This window comes from Sparus aurata, chromosome 23 (genome assembly GCF_900880675.1).
Source record: "Sparus aurata chromosome 23, fSpaAur1.1, whole genome shotgun sequence".
In the NCBI taxonomy this organism is placed as follows: Eukaryota; Metazoa; Chordata; class Actinopteri; order Spariformes; family Sparidae; genus Sparus; species Sparus aurata.
Genome location: NC_044209.1, coordinates 22,842,684 through 22,865,182, shown reverse-complemented (window position 1 = coordinate 22,865,182; position 22,499 = coordinate 22,842,684). Strand labels below are relative to the sequence as shown.

Here is a 22,499-nt window from a genome sequence, read left to right as displayed (position 1 = left end):
GAAAAAAGTCAGAATTCTGACTTTAATCTCAGAATTCTGAGAAAAAAGTCAGAATTCTGACTTTAATCTCAGAATTCTGACTTTTTTCTCAGAATTCTGACTTTAATCTCAGAATTCTGAAAAAAAAGTCAGAATTCTGATATATAGCATATAGCTCTTCAAAACATGCGCAAGAAATGATGTCCCAAGAAGAGAAGTTGGCCAACTACGACTACATATGGACAGGGCCCAGATTTTCATGAACAAATACGTACATCACCTTGTAAGCAATGTCACAACTAGGGGTGGAAGTAAGTATAGAAAGGAACTAAGTATTTGTTCAAGACTGTAATTTGACAATACTTAAGTATGCATTACACCATGTAATCTACTTAGTTACTTTTTAAATCATAACTGAGTCAACAATCTGAAATAATGTCCGACTCTCATTTGGAATTTTGACGTATACTCAACTGAAAACCGTACAAACATAATACATCTAATGTTCCACCTCATCAACTTCATTGTTTTTTCGTAAATACACACTCATTCTGAATTTGATGCCAGAAACATATTTCAAGCAAGATTGGACTGGAGCAACAAAAGGCTGGGAGAGTTGTGGAATGCTAATGAAAACACCTTTTTTTCCACAGGTGAAAGTATCATGATTGGGTACAAAAAGGGCGTCCTTAAAAGGCTGTGGCATTCAAATGCAAGGGTGGGGTGAGGTTCACCACACTGTGGAATGCATGATGATTAAACGCTTCATCAAACCGTTGTGTCAACACATCTCACTTCCAAATGATTGCATTCCAATTTTATTAACATAATCCTAACTTTTTTGGAGTAAGGGTTTTAATGTTATGTAGCAGGAACTATATACCGTGGTTCCCTATATTGGCAGAAATACAACTTGTGTGTTTTATAATGTAAATCTGACAGAAACATCCTTTCATTTCATTGCCAATGTTTCAAAATTCTGACAAGACCATAATCAGCATGACAACACTCTCCACAGTGTTCACACTGTAATTTACAGAAGAATCTTTAAAGAAAATCTGTCAACTGGGCTGAAAACATTTTCCCAGGAAATGGACATCTCTCCGCTGTCAGAGAGCAGAGCCCCGGCAACACTCACTGCGTGCCAAGCTGCAGTATCATCCCACTTCCCATTAGTCATGCTGTATGTGACTCTTATGTGTTAGGTTTTCCCTTCATAACCTCTCATTGAGAGAATGATTACATATTTCTACATGGCTGCCAGTGCAAATTATTAGCATAAGCAGCACTGGTAAATGACTTTCCGTGACAGAGCAAACACCAAACTGACTGTGTAGAACAAACACTGAGGGGCAAACAATAAGTTGAGAGAGAACACAGCAGAACTGGGCTCTTGAGGAACACCACACTGATGATTCTTGCATAGGTTTACATATTACACATTCACTGCTGCTGCTGTGTTAAGTTTGAAGGGATGAAAATCAGCAGCAGCAGTATGTAATGTGTCTGTGTCTGCAGCTGGGAGCCTTACTGATGCCTCAACAGTGCCACCTTTTGATCAAAGTCATTAAGTATGCCTCCTCTTCATGTTCACTCATCAAACATTGTGTGTGTGCACCTCACAAAACTCCAGAAAACATCTCAATTGGACAAATTCTTCATTTTAGGACACATTGTAGAAAAATAAAAGAGAACTATTATCTTTTAACTGTCTTTCGGTACATTTTAGCAAAGAAATATCTCTCAGCTGAATCCTTCCTGCTGGAGTTTGGCTTTAAAGTCTGAACACTGCCGAATACACTTGAGAGTTTCTCCTGGAGTTTATGAGCGAGGATCCCGTCCCAGTATTTACAGAGCAGAGAGCCCCGCGGCCGTAAAATCTTCGCAGCCAAGTCCACCAAAGACAAACACATTGTGATGAGTCTCTCGTGGTCCATCTCTCGGAAACCGCTGGCATTTGGCGCCATGTCGCTCAGGATGACGTGAGCCTGGCCGTCTGGGAGCAGCTCCAGCAGCTTGGCTTGCGTGGTAGGATCAGTGACGTCATGACAGGACAGGAAGTGGGCACCGTCCAGAGGTGGTATGTGCAGCAGATCAATGCCAACAACTGTGCCGCACGGCACCTCTGGATCTAGGATGCAGGAAACATTTCGTAATCAATAAGGAGATTTTTCAGTGGACATGTTACTTACATAGCAATATGGGTATATGACCCAAATCCACAGGTGATGAATTGCAGGTATTAACACACAAATATGAGCACAATGGGGTCCCGTTGTACGACTTGATAGTCTGTTAACTTTTTCTTCTTTCCCCTTCTAAACAAATAAATAAATCCTGGGAAAAAAGTTCAAGGTTGGCTGGAAAATAGCTCATAGCTAACTCATTCACCAATTGATGAATCGACCAGTCGTTGTAGCGCTAATTAGTATGAAAAACAGTTTGTAAAGAAGTTCAGAGGCCTTGATAATCCATCACATTAACACTCTGCACATACACCTACGTTACTAAGCAACATTAATACAACTTTGACATGTCATTATTTAAAACTGCAGCACAGCGATGTGGCTTTCTGAGTTGTCCCCTGCAATTAAAAAGTTTAATCAGCTCTGTCTCCGAAACAGCTCTTCACACCCTCACATATCCACTCTACTTTCACTGGTTGGCATCGAAACGGACTAGACTTTTTTTTTTTTTTTTAAGACTTGTCTGACGATGATTCATTCTGGTCTTTTGAATGTTTACTAAAGGTGAAATTCCCAAATTGCATTTCTTTAGATATTTGCAAGTCCGCAGCTTTCCCTCCAAACTATTTCCCTACATGTCCCACACAGCCCGAGTAACAATTTTGTATGTAAAATATTGAATCTGAATCCATTTGACAGGGGCCACTGTCTGTGTATGTATGTATCTGATGATATAAGAGGAAACACTGTTTGAATAAAGTTGTTTTAAAAAAAATAAGTTTGGTCAAATACACTCACTGCTGTATATATCATTAGAGATGGCATTGATAAAATACTATTGTAAATCTCAATGCCACCTTTTAGACTGAGGTTGTATTGTTGTTTCCAAACAAAATACCCGTACCTACAATATCACTGGCTTATAATCTTTGTCAGTGAGTAATAAAAGGACAAACTGATCACTTGATTATTATTATTTATTTTATTTTTTTTACTTTAAAATGGATTCTTCAGTATTATTTCTTCATCTACATGTGACTGCATGGGGGATTTTTTTAAATACATATTTTAAAGAGAGCAATACTGCATTGGTTGTGTCTCGCGCTCTGTCAGGGGTCTCTGTTATTTTGTCCACCCCTGATATTCTTCCTGTCTCACCTGTCCCGGCAGAGTTGACCCTGTGCACCGCCACCTGGCTCCAGGCTCCAGGTGCAGCCCCGCAGTCCACCACGCTGTGTCCGGGCTGTAAGAGCCGGAACTTGTCGTCCATCTCCAGCAGCTTGAAGGCGCTCCGGCACCGGAAGTTCTGTTGGTGAGCAGCCTTGACGTACGGGTCTCTGAGCTGCCGCAGCACCCAGCGCTGCCCGGCGGGAGTCTTACTGCTTAACTTCTTCATCAGACAGCACGAGGAGTGGAGCCCCCTGCTCTGGAGGCGCGACCACCACATTGTTTTGACTGAGAGAGAGGTCATGTGTAGCGTACAGCCAACTGCGCCTGCGTGGAACGACAACCCGCGATTGGTCAAAGACAAACTCTGTGCGTAACACATGTATATGTCCCCTCACTGTGAAGACTGACAATAGTTCCTACCTCAGAAAGTCAAGCTTGTTCCTGCGCATTGTAATATATATATAGATATATGGAAATTGTTTTCATGCATTAATCACATCATTACATCAATGAAGTAAAAACACAAAGTCAGAAATATGCATCTTTTCCATAACTGAATAAACAAGCTGTTCTCAAGGGAAAATAAAGTCCCCAGAACACTGAAGCAAAACAGTATTAAATGGTGTTGTCCTTTGAGGTCACGTTGTTTATTTAGTTTATTCAGTCATGAAAATGAAGAGAGTTTGTTTATAGTTTGTTTAGGTATAAAATAAATGAATAACATTTAAAAAGTCATTGAAAATCATTCTTATGACATATGTTGAATGTTTTTTTTCTTTTTGGATGTGTTTGTTGTATGTTTGCTACTTGCTGTGAAACAAATTGCCCCTAGGGGATAATAAAGACTCTTGAACCTTGAACCTTGAACCTTATTTCCCCAAACTACACAGTGTACCTATAAGGCCTCTATACCTCTATAGGAGGGGGAATAAAATAAAGTACAGTTTAATTATAGAACAAATGGTTACGATGTGGTTGTCGAGGGTTTCCATTTCTGTGAAAGAAAAAATACATTCCCGTAATAAATCATATTATGAAAAGGTGAAATGATGCATTACAAGGTCATAACTATAAAATAAGAAAAGTCCAAATATATGAAGCCTGCAGTTTCTAGTCGAACATATTTGAAGGTAACACAGTCAAAAGATCCTCCAAACACATGATGGGACCCTTCTGTCCGGGCTGATGTTGGTCAGACCGATCCGGGCTCTCATACGTCAGTGCGTCATGTGATCACGTCTGTGGCGCTGCACGCGGGAGTCCTTCAAAGTGTCTTATTAATCACTTCCCTCAGTTTATTTTTTTAATATCCGTTTTCGCGGTTTTTACCGGGTCACGTGCAGGCACAGTAACAGAGCAGACGCTGAACAGGTGAGGTAGTCGCTCACGGTGCTGTGTTTCTAAAGTTCGGTCGGGTCGGTGTTGACATTGTGTTTGTAAAGTTGTATCTCATCTCTTCCTGTCAGGCCGCTGACATGATTAGCCCCAAGCTGCTGACCCTGGTGCTGGTGGTCCGGCCCGGCAGAGTGCTGCTCGGCATGAAGAAGAGAGGGTTCGGGGCAGGGAAGTGGAACGGCTTCGGGGGCAAAGTTCAACAAGGGGAAACAATTGAGGAAGGTGCACGGAGGTAAAGTCATCACCTGGCTGTCTCCGTGAAGCTGCACTGCCCTGAGGGGGTGTGTGTGGTTCACAACACATCTGACAGAGTCTGAAGGGAAACAAGCAATAAAGCTGGAATTTTAAATTTAATATTATGTCAAACAAAGCTCTCCATCAACCATGTAGTTTTTAGAGAAATTCAAATTCAGAATTTTAATACTTTTCAAAATTAGCCTCTATTTTGTGTCTCTGCTCGGTAATGAGCAGAGTGCATCTCTGCAACTACAAGGTCTATTTGAATACTCAGGGCCTCATAACAAAGGGAACACTGGAAACATGTGTTCAGATGTGTAAGTATAGGTAGATATGTCACTGGGTCAGAGTGATTTAAATTGGCACACAGCATAAATGAAAGATTTTTTGTTTTGTTTTAGAATAAATTTCCCCGAGGAACGATGCAGCTGCAGCTCCAAATCTCTAGCAAACAATTGCAAAACATCTGAAATTTACATCTGGCAACCGTTATGCTAATACAGTGAATCAGAACTAAATTAAAGAGGCTTTAGTCCAGAGCACTCAAGCAGAACCTCCAAATGTGCCTTTTTTGGAACATTTTGGCACCATCTGTGCCATTTAAAATTTCTCAGGTACCAAACTGCTACTGTTTCACATATATTGCTTACTTTAATTTGCACCAAAGCAGGTGAAACTGATTCACAATCACTGGTGCTTCCTGAATGGACAGATTGTAGTTGAAATGACTTGGTGTTATACTGTGGCTTACCACTGCAGCCCTCATCGCAGCTTTGCATTGCATAGTATCATGCCATGGTCGACATCATTACACCTCTAACACATTCATTCAAACAAGATAGAGATCTGTGCATTTAAAATCAATCCACATGTGTACTTCAGGATGGAAGAAAGATTAAATATTAGCTTTTTTTAAAAATGTTATTTGTCATCCTGCTGATGACTGATGACTGACAACATATGTTGTGTTTTGGTGCTGGTCTATGCTGTTTTTTCCAAGCACATATGTTGTGTTTTGGTGCTGGTCTATGCTGATTTTTTCCAAGCCGACAAATAATGCTGTTTTTCCCAGCAGGGTGACCATCAGTCACCAGCAGGATGTTTGTTCTAAAAGCTAAAGGAAGGAAGTTCTGAAAGCAATCAGGCCGAGTCTCAGACAGTTTTCTCTCGGGGTCGGGCATAGACCTGCTGTGTGTGTAAAGAGTTCTGGAAATCTCAAAAGTTTTTCAACAAATACGCCTCATTGAATGCTGTGATATGAAAATTGACAGTTATCGTATCATGTATTGAATTCTAGTGTTACTGATAAATATATTGAGTTCTGCCGTATCAGTCTTGTTACAGACAGTGGAGCTGCGACAGTTAATCAACTAGCTGTAAACTAGTTTTGATAATACTTTTTTTGATAATTGATTTATAGTCAAAATTCTGATTCCAGCTTCTTTAAACTGCATATCTGTGGAGATATTTCTCTTACCAGCGGCCTCGGTCGGTGAAAGTGGTCGACTCACTTTGTGTCAACACTTTACAATCTTAACCTGCTGTCAGCGTCTGTGTGAAGTGCCCTCTGAGTTCATTTCTAAAAAGACACATTATCAAATATTCACGTGACGATGTCCTCCTCAGAGAACTGCTGGAAGAGAGCGGCCTCACGGTGGACGCCCTGGAGAAGGTCGGAAATATCAAATTTGAGTTTGTCGGGGAGCCACAGCTGCTGGACGTCCACATTTTCAGAGCCGACGATTATAACGGAGAGCCGACCGAATCAGAGGGTATGTTACCACGGCAACACACTGATCCCAGCGTATTTCTACCTTGGTGTTATGTGAATAGGTTAATAGTGAAACAGCTGTGGGATGACACAGCTACCCTATTATTATCTATTTACTATCATCTTTTAGTGTGAATAACTCGTAATCTTGAAATAGCTTTAAAACAATGACTTAGGAAATAGAAGTGTCTCTTGTTACCATGATATTAAAAAAAACAAAAAAAACGTGGGGGGTGAAGAGGAACAACTGAAGCTGCATTTCCACCAAAAGTACCCAGAACTACTTTTCAGAGACACTAAAAGCTTCATTGGGTCCATTGTTGTCTCAGTTTCCGTCGTGGTCAAAGATCCGTGAAAAAAGTCATCAGTCATGTGCTTTTTTTTCTGTAGCTTCATGTTGATGTGGAGGGGGGGGGAAGCAGATTAGTTTGCAGCTGCAGACTTTTACCACTACAACAATTTCCTGTGCTTTTGGAAAGTACCATCCCACAAGCAAAGGAGTAAAGTAGAAGGCATTCTCAGATAAAGCAGTTCTTGGGACTCCCCAAGAGGAACTGCCCAGTGAGGAACAATACACCTTTTTAAGGATGTTTGTTTTGGATTTTGTTTTATGCGGTAAATCGGACCCATGAGATGTGTAAGCCAGCCAGCTTTTTTCTCTACGAGCTCTTGTTTTCTGTTTTCACTTGTTCGCACAGCTGGCAGAATTAAAAAAAAAAAAAAAATGGTTTTTGCCAGCACTTGCTCCTGACATGCACAAGTCACTCTACACTTACTTAACTCACAGTTCTGTGGTGCTGCAGAGGAACCTGCTCTCTAGTTGGAGCCTAAAAAAACGGCGTTCTAAGAACTATGATTGTTCGCAGTTCACAGAAACGTCTATTTTTGTTGTACATGATTCCAACTAACTGACGAACAAAACAGACTGTAATCCCGCAAAAAAAAATTCCCTTTTTTACTTTTGGTTCCCCTTAAATCTTGAACCTCCTATCACGTTTATCTCCATGCCAGTCCAGGCTGTGTGGGAGTTCTAGTCTGAGATAACGATGCCTTCTGAAAATCAATAGTTTTGGTTCACAGTGTGTCTACTTCATGTTTTTGGAAATCACCTATGAAACAAAACAGACCATAATGATCCCACTGAGTGAATAATTGAAACATTTATAAGGGAACTTTTTCACAGACATGGCTGAGAGCAAAGAGAGCTCTGGAGTTCAGGGCAGGGATCGATGAATATGCTCTCAGCAGTTAAGTTTAAAAGACTGTAAATTCACAAAGGGAAGAAGAGGCCCTCAAAGGAAGGAATGCAGAGGCCTGCAGTGATCTGCACTTCCTGAGAATTTAGTCAAGGTCAACAGGGTGAAGTGGAGGCACAGCAAAGTGCAGCTCGTCGAGGAGTCAGACATTAACACCGGACCTGAGGGAGGGCAAGAGGAGTCAAACAGCCGGCGGGAAGAGAGAGAGAGAAACGGAGGAGACGCTTGAATGAAATGTGCCAAAGTTGGTGCTGAAACTTGCTGTCAGCACTAGTATGGCTTTAAAGTTCTACACGCTGTCTCAGCAAGCGCTGATGTTTAAGAAATGACATTTTCTACTTCACCCACGGGAGAGGAAAGTTCGCTACATGTTTTGAAACACAGTTTAGTGACAGAAGTCCAGCCGCTGTGCCAAAGTTCTCTCTTTAGTTTGAAAAAGAAGTGAAAGGTCGACGTCTTTCATACGTTTTTAAAATCTTGAGTCTTCTCAGTTGTTTATCTACTTCGACAGAAAAGAATTACACGTCAATATAGTGAACTTAAAGGGTAGGTTCACATTTTTTTTAATCGGTCTGAAAAGAATGCTCGTAATCTTCGGTGCCGCCGTGCAACACTTACTTTGTTAAAATGAGGCTTCTTCAGTCTGAGGTAGACGTTTCACGTTGAGGTCTTTCCAAGTTTTTAGCGTGACATTGGCTCTTTTTTGTTACGCAGCTCAGTAGGAAAAAGCAAAGAGGGATTTTGCACCAAAATGATGTAACGTTAAAAGATTGACACTATGATTTATTCTTTTGAAGCCTCACAGATGAACTCTGTAGGCCATAATGTTTGTCCCTCCATCTCCAGCATTAGTGTTGAGCTTAAAGAAAACAGGGCAGCCAACAATAACTCGCACATATTGACATGTGAGTACTGTTTTGAGACGGACTTCTGAAAGCACAATCTAAACGGGAATCTTTTATTATGTCTCGATATTAAATGTGTGTGCTTTTCAGGAGGTCTGCTAACTATGTCCTGTTGTTTTCTAGAAATGAGGCCTCAGTGGTTTGAATGTCACCAGATCCCCTTCAGCCAAATGTGGGCAGATGACATCATTTGGTTCCCGCTGATGCTCCAGAAGAAGAAATTCGTTGGCTACTTTAAGTTTCAGGGTCACGATGTGATCCTCAGCCACAAACTGGAAGAAGTGGAGCAACTGTGAGCGGGAGGAACTGCGCTTCTGAGGACATTTATTAAAAGCATCGGCCTTCCAGGTTTCTTCTTTAAATGCTGAAGTTATCTTTATATGGTGTCCAGTGATTGTTGTTTGTCCTTTTTTTAACTGTACAGTACACTGTATTGTTTACATTTAAAACAACTGTTACGTTGATTTTAAAAAAAGATACAATCACAGCATCAATACAGTGAAAGAAAAAACCATTCTGTCTTTTTATTTTTCAGTATAATTGATTTTACACAATTCTGCAAGGATTTCTTAGATAAAATATTTACAATATCTACAGTCATAATTTTATTGGGTTCATATTCTGTGCAAGTCAACCTGGTTCCTGATACTGTTTTTCTTTTCAAATGTGTTCATACTGTATGCACAAATGTTTCAGTTTCTTTGTAAAATAAAAGTTGAACTACGCGCACACGTCCTGATTTACTTTCCGGTCAGTCAGCTCGGTGCATTTGTGAGGTAACTTTAAAAACATGAGCCCGTCTGTGGCAAAGTGTCCCTTTTTTTTACTTTAAAAATATATGTATCCGTTTATATATTATGCTCTGATAAACTACATGTGTACAGTCACAAATATAGATCATGGTTTTCATGCCAAATATCAAAAAAGTAGTAATATTGTCGATCTTTGCGTGGAAGCCCTAAACAGCCATGGGTCAGACATATTTTTTCCTCCGCTTTTACATAACGTGTTAAATGTATTACTGGTTTCTCAAGATCATGAGTAGCTTGTGTTATTATCACCGAATAAAATGTTTCTCTGAGATAATGAGATCATTTTCTCAAGGTTTCAAAAAACATCTTTTATATGCCATTATCACGTTAAAACAACTTTAAGTTGTTATGAGAGAAAAACAGAGAAAATGTTTGAATCTTGACTGTTAAGTGTATGTACGGAAGCCCAAAAGGGACATAAGTCAAACATATTACTTTCTCAGTTTTCCTGTGATAAGTCAATGCTCGAAATAACAAGATCATTCATTATTTATTTATGTTTTAGTCATGGCCGTTCAGGGCTTCCGTCTCTTCGCCCTGATACACATCATTAAACAAATTTAAATCTACAACTGTGAAAAAATACTCTATAAGGTGATTTGGCCAAGTAAGTGATTATTAAATTTTAACTGCTAAGGAATCTTGTTACATGACTTATTGCACAGCTGTGTATTTTTAGTGAATTTATATAATAGATCTTTGGTAGTAAATCAATAGCTTATAGTGTTATTTTTGACACTAGTGCCAGAGGTTGTTGTTTTTTATCAATAAATCTCAAATCTCTGCCCTTTGTAGTATTTGTACTCTGAGTGTAAGCCTTTCAAAGTAGCTTATGAAATACAACAGAGTCTTCAAACAATTTAAGCGGGAAAAAAAGCAAAGAAGCAAATACTATAACAGTGAGAGAAGGAGCACAAGTGTCCATAAACATGTAAAGTATGCTGCTACACGTCCTTATGAACTACAAATCTGTATCAAAAATCCATTCGTCTAAAGTTATTCAGCAAAAAAAAAACGTCATGACTGGAGATTTAAAATAATCCCATCCTTTAATAAACTCAAACTGTCTGACCAGCGCTACTCTTCCTCAGCTATCTTAGTGTATAAAACCTCTTAAAAAGTTAAAAGTTATAAACAGGTGCTTCAGGAAATGAGTGGGAATGCATGAGTTTACCGTCATCCGTCAAGGCCGACGTGCCGACTGCTCCCTTATAAAATAACAGTTAGAAGATTTTCCCTCCTTCGTTTGGAAAAAAGGAAATAATTTGCTCATCAAGCGGAGCATGAAATGGCAGATTTATGAGCCCACCGTGTTTTCCACTTACATGGTCGATGATCAAACCCCCGAAATAAGTCGAGAAGTTGAGAATCCGTTTACGTTAACAATCCTCTTATTGAGTGGAATGTATACTGTGTAATAGGATGAAGAAAGGTTGTGCATTCTTAATTTTTTAAAGTTCTTTTCCAGTTTGTGATCCTCGTCCGCTGCCGTGTTCCCCCCCCCCTTCCACTTCTGTGTTTTTCAGGTTTCAGATGGGACGTTTCAATCCGTTATTACCACCGAAGAGACAGCCGAGCTTTGGCTGGAGTTCGTTCCACACCTCCCCCATCTGGTGACGAAGCAAAAAGTCCGTAGTCAAATGTAAGCATTTTAAAGCTTTGCCAGCAGCAGTTGACAGAATGACATATTTATATACATGAACTGTTCAAAATGATCATTTCACCACATGAAATCAGATGTTATTGTGCGGAGCTACAGATGTGCAACAGACCGGAGGAAAGCAACAAAAAAGTTGAACATTTCAAAATGTGTCACCTGTCTGTAAGAAGACATGGCATTCTATATAATAGGCCTGTTGTTAAAGAATTGTAACTATGCGGTTACAGTGTGTAGGAAAATGATGTAGAGACTTGATTTTAAAGAAAATGTACATGTTAAAAAGTTTTACTCGCTACCACCTACTGACACACATTGAGCTGAGGACACCGGCTCCCTTACTGGACATAATATGACGAGATGTTGGGAATAAAGATTAAAGCTTGATGATTTAGAAGCTTATATAAAATGGGCCACTTTTACCTCTAATCTTGTGCCATTCTGTGTTGTTAAACATTTAAATCCTGCATTCACCTTTGAAATGACCACTTTCAGACAAGGTTAAGTACGCACTTTCACTAAACTCCAAGCACTTTTAAGGCTCCTCAGCACCCGTATGAAACCTATATATTGTTTATGATTTCCAGGCAATCATTTTCAGAAAACGTTCAAGTTAAATCACATCAAGCTCCACAGAAATGTTGCCATATTGTTGGGCTGTGCAGTAAGGCCTGGAAATAATACCTCAATATTTTCAGGCTATATTTTAACTTAAATATATTTGAAATCTTCTTCAAATCACTGTGGAGATGTAAGGACTGGGAGACAAAATCAAATATCACCTTATTTGTGAGCGAATGCCTCGATATGAATAATGACACAATATTGTTGCGATGACTGTACTTTCTTAAAATATTAACACAATGGGATTTTTGGATAAATAGTCATCACACATGTGGATGTAATGACTAAAAAGTATTAGAACAAGTCAGAAAATGACATCACTGCACTGTAACGCAGCCTTTAAAAACACAGACAACACTCGTGTCATACCATGATATGATGATATCCTAAATCTAAGTCTCATTTTCGCGATAATGACATATGAATATATTTCCCAGCCTTTCCATACTGGCGGTTGAGTGAAAAAGATTAAATTCAGATCGAGGCGTCTGACCTGTTCGCTTCATTTGATTTTCAAAATAAATATTTCAGTACAAACAAATGAATAGGCGAAGGCTTGTGCGGGAGATTCATCTATTCATGTGAACTGTAAACAAGCTCCGATCTCCCGTGAGGGAGATTATTCCTCCGGTGATACCATCCATCATTATTAGTCCTTTCATCGGAAGCCAATTTAAAAACTGATTTGACCTCTCGGAGCGACAAAGGGGAAAAACTGCAGAAAGGATGATTCCCTCACCTCTCGGTGTCCTTGGACCTGGGAGTTAACGAAAGCCCCGAGGATGTGGGATGTGATGGGAAGGTAGATGAAGATGAGCTGCGTCTCTTGGTGGAGGCAGAACAGGGAGAAGTAGTTACGCAGCTCCATCGTCTGAATGGCGTTTTCTTGCTGTTGGCAGAAAAATAAAAAATGCATCATAAAACGATCATAATGTGAAAAACAAATAATGCGACTGACATAACGTAACACGGGGGGTCAACTGACTAAACAGTCAAAATCAAAAAACTGAAGCTGAACTGATCAGAAATCAATTTCACTCAGTTTCTAACCACACACTCCAAACACCACACTGACTGAGAGTAACCACGGTCACAAGATGAAACCAGCAGGGAGACAGCAAGTCGACAAAAGCTGTTAATTGATATGGAACCTGGCGTGACTCATGTTTCCACCCGTGTTTGAAACTGTGATTTGCTCCATTCAGAGTTGCTCTTATTCATTCAGTTACATTATCGTAGCCGGCCCCCCGCGTCGGCGGGTGTTTCAATAGACGGTTGCTGCCACAGGAAGTGCGCTGAAGCATTAGAGCTTGAAAATGCAAAACGGTCTGAATTCAATTAAAAGAGACCTTATGGATACTGATCTAACTCCTCAAAACTGGAGAACATGAAATAGTGTGAGAATATTTTGGTACTAAATCACACCCGGTGGATGTTGTGAGTGTGTAACATTTTATTTATCGAGCACTGAATTACTTAAAACAGTCCTGAAGCCTTAAAGATGTTGAAACTGTCGGATCACCTGAACAATCCGTGACTCCAGCTGCTCCACAGACGCCTGCTCTTTGGGCTGCACTGTGGCGCTCATCATCTGCCTCTTCATCACGCTGTACTTGTGCAGAGCTCTCTGGTGCTCGTGGAGGACGCCCTTCTCGTGGCGCTCGCAGAGATCCTGGAGACAAACGCAGTCACATGCAGTTCTCCTCAATTACCTCGAAAATGGCACGGATTATAGACACAACAGTGGTGCACAACAGCTTTGATAGGAGAGGTGTTTGTGCAAAACGGGAAATGACCATATATATCGAAGTTAACATTTTGTGGTAAGTCCCCAGTCCACTTGTTTAGTCACTGCAAAATGGATTATTACATCATCCTGAACATAGTTACTAAGTACTTCCTGCCTTGTAATCATGAGACTTGCATGACTGATCAGCAACGGAAGGTCACACAAGACAGTCAGAGTTATTTATACACTGAAAACGAACTGAACTGAAAAACTGCCTGCTGGTGTTGTGGTTCAGCAGGGTCGACACAGTTTGTCTGTATACATTCTGGTACAGACTTCAGTAAAAGCTTTTATGTGCTCGTTCCATACAAATGGATGCTTGGTTAGACCGAGTTCAGAGAGCTGCTGTGGATGGCAGAGGAGCAGAGGAGAGAGAGGGAGAAAGGAGAGGAGTGTCATTGGCTGGAGCTCGCTCCTTGATGCTCGACCCATCAGCGATTTAACCAGATATTCATCCTGCTGGATATCCAGCAGAACATCGCTCATCTGAACAGTTCAGACATAACGACCGTCATTCACTGGAGCGCCAACAATCTCCCTCTGAACTGAGGCCTTTTGTCAGCGATCTCCAAAAAAATCTTCAGCAGAGTGGAAGATCAGGGATAAAATCTTGTGGTGCGAACTTGAACACACAGCATCTTATTCTGTCTCTCCAGACGAAAACAGGAGATTTCTATTTTATGCCTTGTTGGATGAAAGCTGCTTTGCAGCGCTGCATAAAGTTAGATTCATTAATAAGGGAGGTGGATCATTTACATCCTAACGCAACAATTCTGTCATTGAAAATTTTAGTTTAGTTAGAGTAGGTAAGTATAATCAGGAAAATGCACTAAACGTACAAGAAAAAAGTGTTTCGAAGATTATTAACACTCTACATTAATGTAAAAAGGAGGATTTAATTGGAGCTCAATTGGGCTTTTTGTGTATGCGACTGTGACTCATTAGTTTTTTCATTGTGGATTAATCTGCTGAGTATTTTCTCCACTAATCAACTGATTGTTTGGTTTAAAAGTTCTGAAAATGGTGAGAAATGCTGTCAGAATTACAGGCCATTAACAGTCTAAAATCTCAAAATAATTAGAAATATGTTCAAATTATTATAAGTGAAAGGAAAAATATCTGTTATTATCTACTATTATCCAAATAGTTGCAAATAAGTTCCTGTCAATCTACTAATTGAGACTAATGACTAATGTGTTTTGTGTGCAAGAATGAATTTGTAAAGTAACCAGAAACTTATAAAGCACAATATTTCCCCCTGAAATGTTGTGGTGTGGAAGTAGAGAGTAGCATGAAAAGAAAAGACTCCAGACCACTCACAGTGACATTAGGCCTTGGACGTGAAAACATGCAAACAGCAAAACAAGATCACCTGTCATGAAAGGTTGTTGACCCCTGAAGGTGGACTCAAGAAAAACTCAAAAGGTGTAACTGACTCACTCTGTACGACTGCAGCAAATCCAGGAAAAGATTCAGTTTTTCCACAACATCGTCCTCTTCCCGTCGGCCCTGAGGACATTAGCACAACAACATTCACTACCCGGTGCCAGCTTTTGGACAGCAGGTGGTGGGGATGAAGGACTGACGGCCGTACCTGCTGAGCAGCTTTGTCAGACAGCACGGCGAACTCCACGGACAGACTCTTCAGAGACTGACGCAGGGTCCCCCAGGTGCTTTGTGAGGAGGCCAAGGAGGGAAGAGACGAAGCATCTGAGCCCAGCGTACTGAAGAAAAACAGCGTTATTACAGGGGCGGGATGGAACATTGTGGTGTCTGAGCTGCCAAACTCATTTCAAGGTAACAACCATGAAGAGACACAACAACACCGAGGATTTGGAGACTTATTAACATTTGTTTTTTCCCGAAGTCCAAAAGCTCTGGAAACTGGGGACGGACTTCAACGCTATATCCATAATAATGAAATACCTGAGCTCTTTGCCAAACATGAGGAGATCAGTTGCATTCTCCTTCGAGCGCTCCGCCATTTTCTCGGCTCTGTCCCGAAGCTTTTGGAAGCTGTTGTGAATATTTCTAATCAGCTCTCTGCTTGTTGAGAACTGAGCCTGGATGTCGGCGGGGAGATATTCCTACACAACAGAGACAACACAGCTCTTAAAAAACACCTGGTTAAGTGGTTATACTTTGGGCTTTTTCTTCCCGTTGTTCACGTGACAAACCTTTGCCAGGGTTGCGATTCTGTTGGTCATGAACTCATCCCCCGTTTTCTTGTAAGTGTCACGCAGCTTAGTCTGGACATCCTGTGTGGGAAGAGGGGTGAGGTGTGTGTGAGTGGAAAAAGACACTGAGTCGCTGGAACAGGAAGCATTTCACTGTCAGTCATCATGACGATAATGCTTATTGTGCAACAGCCACAGAGCGAGGCAGCAGCGAGTCACGAAAGCACCACGTACCGAGCCGCTGAAGGTGAGGAAGGTCTTGACCAGCTCGTCCTCTGAGAAGAAGGGATGTCGCGCCACCAGGTTGATGAATCTGCCGAGGGCGCGTCTCCTGCCCTCGATGAACTCGCGCTCAGAGACGTTGGTCAAGACTGTGGACGGACACCAGAGAGACAAAAGCCATTGGATGGCATCAGAGACGTTATAAGAGGGGAGACAAACCACTGAAAGCTTCATGAATAGAAAACTCAGTGATGCCCGAGTTGGCGGTTTTATGACACATATCCTGCCCTCTTCCCCCCAAAAGCCGATTGTCTGCTGAACCAGGAAATATGTCGGCCAATTGTATTGCTGCACTGAGCATTTTAAACTTTATTTTGGGGCGAAGTCACTGAACGTTTTAAGCATTTTTTTATCAGATTTGCGCGTTTTCCAAGATGGTTGCCAAGAGGCAAGACTTTAATAGTATCCCATTCAAGAAGTGGGGTCATTTTCACATAAGCTTATATACAATTGGTCCTCTTTTTGCAACCAGTCGAGGTGTACTCCGCTGGTCGGTAGAAAGAATGCAGGTTCAAGGCACTTCTGCATCGACAATGAAGCTCCGCCCACTTACTGTACTGTGAGATCAGATAAACTGCCTCCAGTGACGTCACTTGAGTCAACTCCAGGTAGATTACACCCGAAACTGCGACAGAACCGTTGGTGCTTGAGTTGCATTGTGGGTAATGTAGGCACCAGGTTTTTGACAAGGAAAAAGAAATCTATGGAATTTTCTTTAAGTGATACCTCTTGATGTTTCTGCATCATCTATTTTCATTTCATTTTCCAAAAACTTGTGATTCCAGCGATTTTGCGGGAGAACGATACCAAAACTGGTCGAGTAAGCTTTCAAAGATCAGCATGCAAAGACTCGCTGACAGCGCCAATTAGTGAAACAACAAATAATCTTACATATGCACATATTGAAGTAGATCTTGTGCAACTCATATCAGAGGAAATGAGCACAGATGGAAGGATGTTGGATTTATATGTGTGGTAACTTTTTCGATATAGTCTGTACTTTGATTCTAACTGAGAGACTGTCTTATCAAGTGTTTTGCCAGGATCCCTCACTGTCTACGTGTGTGTGTGTGTGTGTGTGTGTGTGTGTTGACTTAATTATCATTCCAAAGCAACAATAAGTCCTTGTGCACTGAAACAGCCTCATTTTACACATCACTAGTTTCGCTGTTTCTTTCAGGCAATAACTTTGATGAATGGGGACGGCTGTGTTTGAAACAAAAGAACCTGCAGAAATACCAGTTTCTATTAAAATTGAACATTTATTATTTATCAGCCGTAAAAACTCCCGAGCTACCTGAACCCCTTGGATATTTACAGCCGACCTTTCAGTTAAGTATATAAACTCAAAATGACGGGCACATAGTAGTGGATCTAAGATGGAGGAAATGCAGAGAACAAAGAAATACAATCGGAACTGTTTGGATGTCAGAGTTCAGAGTCAACGCACCTCCCTTTAACATTCTTTTAGGTGGCAGCGCCGGCACCATTCTGTAGGCATATCTCTGGATCAGAACCTCGTGGAAGACATCAAAATCGCTGTAGCGTCGGTAAACGGATATTTTATACCGCTAGAAAACATAAAGCAGAGGAAGGAAATGATCAGAAATTGGGCGAGTGCACGATTAAGTTTTCTGTTCCAAATGTAGTGTCGTGGCGGATGGATGGAGAGGCCATGGTGTGACTAAAATCCAGTTCAATCTAAATCTGATCTATAGATAAAGGTATAGATATGATAAAGGTAAAACAATAATACTGCAACACAATTATTCTAACAGAACAATCGGAAAGGAGTACAATGTATTGGGTGCCTTGCCTGGCTGGTGACCTGGTACTCCACATGTTTGAGGAACAGGCCCTTCTTCTCGGGTATGAGCTCCACCTGGACTGTGTCCTGGGCCAGCAGTTTGTCCAGCGTCTGGGACACCGTCAGTACGTCCTCCTGAGCCGGCTGCATCCTCAGCGCACTCAAGTCCCTCGGCTCCCCGAGCTGAGGTTTTGGAAACTCTGTCAAGCACAAAACCGGCACTGAATATCTTCTAATATTTGTTTTGTTAATGATAAATCTAGATTGAAATGAATTTCCTAACAGTGAGGAATGCTGGCTGTTAAAACCACAGATTACTACGTGTCCGGCTCTATTTGTCTCTAGCCGGCTCAGTATTGTGCCTGGTGTTCATTCCAAGAAGGTCATGAATCTGAATGTAATGCACTGCGACAAACGCAGAAAACTTGTTCTTGCACAGATGAGGAAGTGGCATGCAGCAAGCTGCCGTACTGGCCACACCTGAAATAACAGAGAGAGCCTTAAATAATCACAGAAGGTTGGGAATGGAGTCAAGCCAGCATAATGGCTACCTCTATGAAAACCATAAAATTCCCCTCTATCATCTTCCCACTGTTGAACAAGTGAAAGAATGCAACACTGAAACATAGCGGACCTCTCTACCAGAATAAAATAAAACAATGAAGCTTAATTATATCAAATTGTAGGTTTTTACTGTATTGTAAAAGAAACAAAGAGTATGGGAGAAAATGTATATTTTGTGCCAATTATTTTTATATAAATGCTCCCAAGAGACTGTCACTTTATAACAATAGGTGGGTGTATCCTGGTCGTAACCGGTCATAGAGAAACCTTGTATACATGAGCCAATAAAAGAGTGACACTTGCCCTGAACAGATGACACGTCACGGCAGTAGAGGGATGACTGGGATTTGGAGGTTACGATCAAGCTACTCATTAAGCAGAAAGCTTTACTGCTCTGCTGTCACCTACCCTGTATGCAGTTCTCCAACAGTTTGGGGCTGGGCTGCTTCCCTTGCTGAGCGAGAGCGATCAGAGCGAGCGCTTTATAGAGGGACAACTTGCTCAGGAATCCATCTGTGGAGTCAACATGCTCGGCAATCTGAGAGGGACAGAGACAGCATGACGTCAGAAGGTCACCGCTTCTCGGTCCAGCATCTAAATTTCAACTGTGGTTTGCATTCCTTTGTGCGAAAAGTGCTCGCTCGACACAAAGGCGGTGATACGCCGAAGAGTCAGGAAACGGGACATTCTGCTGAACTATGAGCTGGCTCTCAAATACTCCCAAGACATGTGTTGTAACATATGACTATACCTCGGCAGTACGGGCAGAAAATCTGACAGACGGAAATTTTTTTTAAAGGAAAAGTTCACCCAAAAATGAGAAATCAGTCATTATCTACTTCACCCTCGTGCCAATAGGAAGTCTGGCGAAGATTCGTAGTCCACTAAACATTTATGGACCTTCAAAGCAAAACAGTGTCACAACATTCTTGAAATTCTTTTAATTCTTGTAACAACTGAAGGAGATGGGGACTCCGAGATCCCCAATTGGTTGAAAAGACGTCATTAATACTCCCCTTTAGAGCTGAAATCTTTAGGTAGCTGCTAAGCTAAAACAACACCCCATCCAAAGTGGTTGTATGTGCATAAATATTGTCTTTTCGAAATCAAATTGGGATCTTGGGGCCTCTGGACACTTGGATTAAGCCGGCGGAGCATAGGCAGCCATTTTGTTTCATTTTTGTAGATCGTTTCTCCGTCTCCTTCAGCTGATTGGGAGAAAGCTGCGACGCTGTTTTGCTGCGAAGCTCCAGGAAAGTTTTGCGGACCATGAAACTTCACCCGACTTTCCATCAGCACAGATACTGACGGAATGTTTATTTTCAGATGAACTCACCCTTTAAAGCACATGTCTTTAAAGGGGCTCTATGTAACAGTTTTGATGTATGATTCACTTTTGTATTGCCGATATGAGAGCGGATTGTAACGTGACATGAAAATTGAGCCCTTGCAAGTTGCCTGAACAAAGCCTGTGGGTGATTTGTTGACGGACTCGGGTCTGGTTTTCCGTGACAGTCCAATGGACGTGACTTTAAGCGCGTCCTCGCGTGTTTGTCTCGGCGCTTCTCTCCGCTCCAGTAACAGATATCAACAATAGAAATGGAGTCCGTTAACATAATCAAATGTTCCAGGTCCACAGAGCCCCCTTTAACAATCTGCTAAACCCACACAGAGCTTTCCGACATCCTGTTGATATCACAGCCATATCTTGGCTTACGTTATCTGCAGCCCCCTGATATTAAGTCACAACACATACTGTCTTATCAGAATTGAACACTTATTTGCACAAAAGATACCACATAGTCAATTATTGACTTGATTAGAAGAAGTCTCAGCCCCCAGTTAGCCTTAATCTGAAACAGTGAAAGTGTTAATTAATGTTGTTTTTAATTTGAGTTTGAATCAAACTGCTCCCCACAGCACAGGTAAAGAGTACGAGTACGAACCCCTCACCTGGCCTAAAACCGCCTTGGAGAGATCAGTCCGTTGGAGCAACCGCTGGAAGACTTCGACCTGCACCCTCTCATCTGTCCTACAGCGGACGGCCTCATACACTTCCCTGTAATAGGCAGGAACTGAGCCTGAAAGAGGAACAACACCTACATGGCATCACAGCGTCCACAAGCAGCCCACAAGAGCAGCATCCCCCCTTCATCACACAATGAGGGAGGCCAGGTCAGCGAGCAGAGCGAACAGCTGAGTTAGATGATCTTATCACCTTTTTATGGGACTTAGTCACTCATTTCATTCCAATCATGTGACTTCAAATTGTCCCTCACAAATCAGATCATTAAAAAAAAAAAAAAAAGGTACTAAAATAGTTTAGATCTTCCAAGACAACACTAAACATTCAGTAGCATTATCAGAGATTCACAGTATGAGGAGTACAGCTTATCAAGTCATAATAATATATAGATATAGCCTATATACTGCGATGCACAAGTGACAGCTTATCACGTGGCAGGTGGAAAAAAAAAAACCATCAAAACTTTTATAACCGGTTTGCATCATCTCTGACAACAACATTCACTGTTACTGTAGCACAGGGAGGCAAAAACAGGAGATCCGGTCAATATAAATCACTTATGGAGGGTTTTTAGATGGAGCGACTTCACGAGATCTTCATGTACCCAAAAAGTTCTCACTGGTCAGCTCCCATCGGGACTTCACCACGCAAACACATCCACATTCATAAAAAATAAAAAAAATAAAAAAACGTCTCGCCGCTGTAGTTTTCTCCGGGTTTGACACCGCGACGCCAAACAAGACACAAAAAGCAAAGCAATAACGAAACGATCCCTCCGCGTTGTGTGGAGAGGAGTGTGAGAAGTTTGTCGTACTGTACCTTCATTGATCTCTCCAGCCATGGTTCAGACTGTCATGTGAGCGCAAGAGCACCTCCATGTGATTTCCTGCAGAAAAGAAAAAACAAGTCATTTATTTCTTAAAGTTGTAGCGAGCTGCTGGGTAAAGTCCAAGTCATGAAGAGAGAGAGAGCCATAAAAAAAAGAAAAAAGAAAAAGAAAGAAAAACCTGACACCTCAGACGCCCTGCGAGCAAAGTGACTGTCAGTACCTGAAGTAGCACAAACTTTAAAATCTTTCAAAGGTGTCGAGAGGAAAAGAAGCGCTAGTGGGGTTTTTTTTTTCCAGATCATGAGGTCTGGATTTCACCGAATATTCAGACACATGTTTTTTATTTTTATACCTGTTTGTTTCCTTGTTTCACTTGTGAAAGTTAACTTCACTTGATTTTGTTCCTCATTCTTCTTAACCGAGCAAACGCTGCCTCCAGGGACCCCTCGTAAATTCCATGTTCTTGTGTTGCTCAAGTCTTAAAGACATTCCTTTCCACAATAAGAGCATGCTGATTAGAAATCAAGCTGTGAGATATGTGAAGTAAAGGAATTTTTAATTTGCTGTAACAATCACCTCATTCGACAGACACTTTAATGTATCATGCACTGTCTGATCGGACAGGGAATCGCTTTGTTTGAGCATTCTTATTCTACTCCTATTAATATTGAATGTTCCTGTTCATTTCTATATGCAGCACACGCACCATTGCTTTGTTTCTACTAATATTCATATCTCAATTTGCGTTTTAATTTACATCATCAACAGTATAAGATTATTATTGCACTATTGGACCCCCGTACTGTTACTCTACCTCAGTTCACACATACTGTAGCATGTGAGGTGATAGTTGTGGTGGCCCAACTTTCACTTCAATGCTTCTCACTTCATTTATTCCTTATATTGTGTATGCTGGTCTTAAAATCTTGTTAACATTTTGTTTGTTTATACTCCTTCATTTGTGTTCTGTATGTGTCGTATATTAATGAAGTAAGTATCTATCTATCTATCTATCTATCTATCTTAATAACAT

General features: G+C 41.1%; 3 protein-coding genes across 7 annotated transcripts; 1 reads left to right on the top strand and 2 right to left on the bottom strand.

Moving 5' to 3' along the window:
- Nucleotides 1-779: 779 nt before the first annotated feature.
- mrm2 (mitochondrial rRNA methyltransferase 2) lies at nucleotides 780-3,691 on the bottom strand. Its single transcript, XM_030406591.1, has 2 exons — nucleotides 3,324-3,691; nucleotides 780-2,110 (listed from the first exon to the last, which is right to left on the bottom strand). The coding sequence occupies exons 1-2, from the start codon at nucleotides 3,634-3,636 to the stop codon at nucleotides 1,677-1,679; spliced, it is 747 nt and encodes a 248-aa protein (XP_030262451.1). The 5' UTR covers nucleotides 3,637-3,691; the 3' UTR covers nucleotides 780-1,676.
- Nucleotides 3,692-4,473: 782 nt separating this feature from the next.
- Nucleotides 4,474-9,624, top strand: nudt1 (nudix (nucleoside diphosphate linked moiety X)-type motif 1). Its single transcript, XM_030407156.1, has 4 exons — nucleotides 4,474-4,706; nucleotides 4,802-4,962; nucleotides 6,594-6,739; nucleotides 9,023-9,624. The coding sequence occupies exons 2-4, from the start codon at nucleotides 4,811-4,813 to the stop codon at nucleotides 9,193-9,195; spliced, it is 471 nt and encodes a 156-aa protein (XP_030263016.1). The 5' UTR covers nucleotides 4,474-4,706; nucleotides 4,802-4,810; the 3' UTR covers nucleotides 9,196-9,624.
- Nucleotides 9,394-21,907, bottom strand: snx8a (sorting nexin 8a). 5 transcript variants are annotated; one of them, XM_030407151.1, is made up of 14 exons: nucleotides 21,819-21,907; nucleotides 21,457-21,523; nucleotides 20,565-20,692; nucleotides 19,020-19,149; nucleotides 18,057-18,247; nucleotides 17,691-17,811; nucleotides 16,193-16,329; nucleotides 15,959-16,039; nucleotides 15,708-15,868; nucleotides 15,376-15,505; nucleotides 15,222-15,290; nucleotides 13,515-13,664; nucleotides 12,732-12,881; nucleotides 9,394-11,321 (listed from the first exon to the last, which is right to left on the bottom strand). In XM_030407151.1, exons 2-14 carry the CDS (start codon nucleotides 21,476-21,478, stop codon nucleotides 11,241-11,243), a joined length of 1,551 nt encoding a protein of 516 aa, XP_030263011.1. In that variant the 5' UTR covers nucleotides 21,479-21,523; nucleotides 21,819-21,907; the 3' UTR covers nucleotides 9,394-11,240. The 5 variants fall into 5 exon arrangements, with proteins under 5 accessions (XP_030263011.1, XP_030263013.1, XP_030263012.1 ...); XM_030407153.1 differs by lacking the exon at nucleotides 21,819-21,907 and adding an exon at nucleotides 21,687-21,784; XM_030407152.1 differs by lacking the exon at nucleotides 21,819-21,907 and having other exon boundaries at nucleotides 21,457-21,615.
- Nucleotides 21,908-22,499: the final 592 nt, after the last annotated feature.

Bases quoted from the DNA above. Each gene is read 5' to 3' on its own strand.
- snx8a (XM_030407151.1), bottom strand. From the start codon at position 21,478: ATGGCTGGAGAGATCAATGAAG. The intron at 16,040-16,192 runs GTACGTGGTGCT...CTTCCCACACAG, and splicing joins TCCTCACCTTCAGCGGCTCG to GATGTCCAGACTAAGCTGCG. The intron at 12,882-13,514 runs GTGATCCGACAG...TTCTGCCAACAG, and splicing joins TGGAGTCACGGATTGTTCAG to CAAGAAAACGCCATTCAGAC.
- mrm2 (XM_030406591.1), bottom strand. From the start codon at position 3,636: ATGACCTCTCTCTCAGTCAAAACAATGTGGTGGTCGCGCCTCCAGAGC. The intron at 2,111-3,323 runs GTGAGACAGGAA...CCTGCATCCTAG, and splicing joins GGTCAACTCTGCCGGGACAG to ATCCAGAGGTGCCGTGCGGC.
- nudt1 (XM_030407156.1), top strand. From the start codon at position 4,811: ATGATTAGCCCCAAGCTGCTGACCCTGGTGCTGGTGGTCCGGCCCGGC. The intron at 4,963-6,593 runs GTAAAGTCATCA...TGTCCTCCTCAG, and splicing joins ATTGAGGAAGGTGCACGGAG to AGAACTGCTGGAAGAGAGCG. The intron at 6,740-9,022 runs GTATGTTACCAC...GTTGTTTTCTAG, and splicing joins AGAGCCGACCGAATCAGAGG to AAATGAGGCCTCAGTGGTTT.